General features: G+C 38.5%; 1 protein-coding gene across 1 annotated transcript; it reads left to right on the forward strand.

The window, feature by feature from the left end:
- The first annotated feature begins 734 nt into the window (after positions 1-734).
- Positions 735-4630, forward strand: bphl (biphenyl hydrolase like). Its single transcript, XM_079687222.1, has 7 exons — positions 735-1174; positions 2562-2665; positions 2744-2910; positions 3614-3767; positions 3881-4012; positions 4207-4330; positions 4430-4630. The coding sequence occupies exons 1-7, from the start codon at positions 1092-1094 to the stop codon at positions 4518-4520; spliced, it is 855 nt and encodes a 284-aa protein (XP_079543348.1). The 5' UTR covers positions 735-1091; the 3' UTR covers positions 4521-4630.
- Positions 4631-5690: the final 1060 nt, after the last annotated feature.

A 5690-nucleotide genomic window follows, 5' to 3' on the forward strand; every position in this document is an offset into this window, starting at 1 on the left:
TAAAGTGTAGCAGCAGCTTGAGTTTCCCTTTTTTTTTGTTAACCGTTTCACATCATGACTTAACAGTTTCAGACGATTATAGAACAATATCAGTCTTTACACATCATAACAATTGAACCGTTTTAAAGTTTCTCTTTCTTTCCCTCTTATATTGCAGTCCCTCACTCACTTTTTTCTGTTCAGTGCGAGAATTGAGCTCGAGCTTGTCCTGCCAGTTTAGATCTGGGCTGAAATGGTGTCAGGGCCATTCTCATACACACATGCAGGTGCTCATTGGTTAGCCTCGGTTAGCCTGCCCTGGAACAATATTTAGTTTTAATTTTGATCCTGGTCGACTAATCATATTGGGCTCTGAGACTGCTTATTTTTTGTGACCTCAGTTCTGACTGTTCGGGAATGTTTGGTCAAACACTTTGTGTTTTGTCTCATAGTTGCGTTTTGGCACTTTTAATGAGCACCACGTTCTCTGAACAAATGAGACACACTGGTTCTGTGCTCCCAGTGGGCAGGATGAACATGAATGAGTCCACTCAGGGTTAAAAGCTCTGTTCTCAATGTCCACTTTCCTCTTCTTGGAGAGCGCCATGTGTAATTATTTGTCTCTCCCTGTCTGCCGCTAACACGCCTGTTCATTCTCCTCTCCGCTTCTCTCTGCTGCTCTCTCATCTCTTCTTCTGTGTTTCTCTCGATGTATCGCTCACTCGTCTCTTTCGCCCCCTGTCGGCGGCGGTTAAAAATAGAATCGTCCCGTCAAAATTGAAATTCCCTATTAATGTATTGATTATAGGTCCGGGTCTGTATAGGTCGGCGTCTGGGTCCGGATCCGGACCGCGGTCCGCCTGTTGCCGACCTCTGCTATACACCTTCCCGTTGTATTGCCTTTCGTTTCGTTTTCGTACTTTCGCTCTTTTTTTAAATGTCAAAAGACTACGTGGAAAGTGCCAAACTGACTGCAATTTCCTATTTACCCACAACAAATGTGCAGTGCAGGAATGCATGACTGCAGTCAGAAAGAGACTCTGTTTAATCTTTAACTAGTTTATCGTTTGTAGACCTGCAGCGGAGACCTGCTCAGTCTGGAGTCGTGAGGAATGGCGTTGTTTTTACTGAGAGGACGTTTCTTCAAACCCAGAACTGACATACAGAGAGCCATGACAGCTGTCCAGTCGTACTGGTAATGGAATTATGTTAGATGTTTGCATGTTAATATCCACACCCTAATCTGGACTTTAACCACGGAGCGTTGCAGTGTGAAACAGGAAATGAATGCCCTGCTGTTTGCAACCTAGGTTTGCAATTGCAACTCAACATGTTCCTCGTCTTTTCAGCACAATCTCTCTCGAGGTTTGCTTGACTTAAAGCCACTAGATGGCGCATTATGTCCACTGTTAAAGGTCCCATGTCATGGCCATTTCTACTGATCATAATTCCATTGTTGAGGTCTACTAAAATAGATTTATATTGTGCAATTTTCCAAACGCACATTGGTTTCTCATACAGCATCTCTAGTACAGTGGTTCTCAAACGTTTTCTGTCATTCCCCACTTTGAACAGGTGGGCCTTTTCAAGCCCCACCCGTCCCTCATCGCTCCAATAAAATGGTAGGCCAAGCTTAAAATGGTCAAATGTATTGTTCTATAACAATATAACAATATATCTATAACAAATAACATCAGTTCAAAAACAGAAAATCACTAACAAATAACAGTTCAGAAATAGAGAAAATAAAAGTGCAATGATGTCAATCCTTGCTTCAAATGGGCTGAGTTCCAAAAATATAGAAGATGCAATTGTGTTATCAATGGTAGGCCATGCTTAAAATTATCACATTTATTTAAATAACGTCAAGTTCTACATCATAAAACAAATAACATCAGTCAATAATAACAAATAAAATCAATAACAAATAATATCTCAGGGGAAGTTCTGCCAAATGCCTACAGAATATTCTCTATCAGGACATGTTGACACAGTGCACAAATCAGCAAGACTTCGTCTTAACTGAAGCATTTTCCTCTGTGACTTTTGTTTTGTTTAAATGTTGTACTCGGTCGCTTTATCTGTGCAGCATGTATTTATTACATTCCCCTTCCTGACATCCTCACAGCAAGACTCCTGTTTAACAGCAGATCACAATGATGTGTAGTGTCGCAAGCTGAGAAACAGGACAGATAATCATCACATTCACATTAGAGTCAACCTAGCTGTAATAATGCCCTAACTACAGACTGAGAACAATAACACAACAATGTCGTACAGCAATAAGCTGTCAAAATCACAAGAACATTTCAAACAGAAGCTGTCATTGTTGGTAATGGTGCATGGCATCAAACCACTGATCATACCTTTTCAAGTTCAATGAAAAACATGAAGGACAGTGTTGTCATGTTATTATGTACAGCTACCTTCTAAGATGAACTATATGATTGTTGTAATTCTTGTCATATTTGTTATTTTCTGTGACTGTTAATGAAAGCCAACGTTTTCAATAGAGAGCTATTCTGTTCTTATCCATCACCAGGACCATTACTGAATCAGTCTACCTGTGTGTTTCCCTGCAGCTCGTCGATGGCCTTGGGCAGGCAGCGTGTTAATGGAGTGGATCTGTTCTACGAGCAGACAGGCAGCGGGAAACACCCTGTGCTGTTGCTTCCTGGCGCTCTGGGTAAATACAAAAACATTCCTCTTCTTCTCTCTGCCTTATATCGTTTACAGAACTTTGTTATTTTATGTTCCTCCACAGGGTGCACTCGGACTGATTTTGGACCCCAACTGAAGTCTCTGAATAAGGAGCGCTTCACTGTGGTGGGATGGGATCCCCGTGGTTACGGAAAGTCACGCCCCCCAGACAGAGACTTCCCACCTGACTTCTTTGAGAGGGATGCACAGGACGCAGTGGATCTGATGAAGGTCTGTTGATCAGCCTGTTGATACTGTAATTATTACCACCTGAATTGCAAAGTTTGCAGAGAAGCCTGTAGCATCATATGTTTGGAAGACAGATGGTGTGTAAATATCAGAGCATACATTTTAGTTCAGTGCCATTTAAAAAAAAAAAAAGGAAAACTTAAAGCAAGATTAAAAAATATAATAATAATAATTAAAAGACAACCTAAAAAAAGGAGATATCAAATACAAATAATGCAGTATTAAATAGTCCCAGCAGCTAAAAAACCCACAGGATTGTGGAGTGAAATCCATGTGGCATCAGAATAATAATTAACATACCATAATATATTTTCTATTGCACCTAATAGACTTAAAATAAGCAAAACTCTTCCTCAAATGTTAAAGAATGAGGTTATATCGAAAAATACCTCCTCTAATATATCCTCAAAAGAAGAAACCTAAAATTGTATTTTATTATGAAAACATATTAAGAAAACAAAACCCAGTATTATTATGTTAAATACTTATTAAGTCCTACCCCTTTTTCATATTATATAACTAAGAACTAAGCATTAATGCTCAAATCTAATGCATTCTCCCTGTTTCTCTGACAGAGAATAATATTGAAATCAAACACTGTAATTTCTGCATTTGTTGCATATCAAACGTAAAAAAAAGTAGGGACTTTGTTAGGAATGTTTAGTAATTTTCATTTAATTGTCAGGCACTGGGCTTTGACAAGTTCTCTCTCCTGGGGTGGAGTGACGGAGGAATAACCGCCATGATGGCCGCAGCTAAGAACCCCGACCTGATCAGCAGGATGGTTGTATGGGGATCCAACGCCTTCGTTTCCCAGCAGGACCTGGAGCTCTACGAGGGTACACGCTCTCTACCTCTCATTGTCTTTAACTGCCAATGTAGTCCCAAACTGTGTGAACTGTTTATACTGTGTATCCTCATGTGTGGATGGGTGTCTGTTGGAAACACGCAGCGGTCCGTGACGTCTCCAGGTGGAGTGTGAGGATGAGGCAGCCCATGGAGGAGGTTTACGGAGCAGAAGTCTTCGCGAAAACCTGGAAGGCCTGGGTGGATGGGATCGCACAGTATGCAAAAAGACCCGAAGGTACTGAAACCATGATGATGCAGATTCAGGACATACGTAAACGGAAAACCATGCGGGAAAAATACATTTTGCATCAAGATCTCCGCTACTATTTTGCACAAGGAAAACATGGAGAACACATTGAAGATGCTTCCTTATTTTGTTTTGTTGTAATGAAAGCAGTCAAGATTTTAACTTTACTGTCGTCTTGTCAGGGAGTATCTGCATGGAACTTCTGCCCCTGATCAGCTGCCCCACCCTCATCATTCATGGAGAGAAAGACCCCATGGTGCCCAACTTCCACCCACAATACCTTCTCAAACACATCAAGGGATCACAGTGAGATGCTACAAACATAAACATTTAAAAACAGCAATAATACTAAAACCTCAAATGAGGAAATATAACATGTGATTCTTTTTTTTGTCCCTAATCTAGATTACACCTGATGCCAGAGGGTAAACACAATCTCCACCTGAGGTACACTGATGAATTCAACAAGCTGGTGGAAGACTTTCTGGAAGACTGATCCATTAGTTAACACTGTGAAATAACCACTGACCGTTTTGTCGAGAAAAAACAGAGTTGCGTATATATCATTGCATATATTTAAATTAAAATATTGATTTTGTTACTGATCATTTAATTTATACTTGGTTTTCATGAGGCATTAATTGTAAAAAATGTTTCATATTTTAATTGAACATTTCTGTAATTACATTTTTTGTGAATGAAGTGTGAGTTATTTCCCACATTAGGTAATCGGTAAAAAAAAAATGTAGTTTTTGCTAATGTAAAGCTATGTCATTTAGGAAAAAAAGGATGTAACATTAGCTGCTAGTTTTTGCCTTTACAAAGATTTTGCCAAAATAAAGTAAAATGTCTGCAGCTACTTTCTTTTGGAAATCAAACACTAATGCAAAGCTAAATTATACAACCGTATTAATAACTTCAACATTGCAAAACTACAGTTACGATCTTTTAAAATTAAACTTTGGGGTTCATTTTGTCCTTACAAAGTAATGTATAATAAACAAAAGAAAAGGCGATAACATTAACTTGTAATTTAAATTATTTTACAATGATTATTTAGCATCAATAAAGCACATTTATTTGATTTACTTTTTATTTTACAACTTTACAACTTAAAAAAGTTACTCTCACATTCATACTATGAAAATACAAAACAAATCTACAAATCAGTATTTAAAGTAGTTAAAATTAGCCTGACGTGTTGTTTGCCATCTGCAAAGGGATGAACACATTAATGCATCATTAATTATAATCCACAAAAATTATTCTTAAATAATGTTGTATATTTCAAAGTATATTTTGCCATTTTTGGATTTAAATGCATTGCTTTTATTTGTTCAATCAATCAATCAATGTTTATTTATATAGCCCAATATCACAAATGTTACATTTGTCTCAGTGGACTTCACAGTTTGTACAGAATATCAGTATGACAATACGACACCCTCTGTCCTTAGACCCTCACATCGTACAAGGAAAAACTTCCAGAGAAAACCCCACAGTTTAAAGGGAAAAATGGGAGAAACCTCAGGGAGAGCAACAGAGGAGGGATCCCTCTCCCAGGACGGACAGACGTGCAATAGATGCCGTGTGTAAATTGAAAAGATAATACATTTGCAACAATTTGTTACGGATAATCTTAAATACACACTTCAGCACGGACTGT

Source organism: Notothenia rossii (genome assembly GCF_949606895.1).
Source record: "Notothenia rossii genome assembly, chromosome: 1".
NCBI lineage: Eukaryota > Metazoa > Chordata > Actinopteri > Perciformes > Nototheniidae > Notothenia > Notothenia rossii.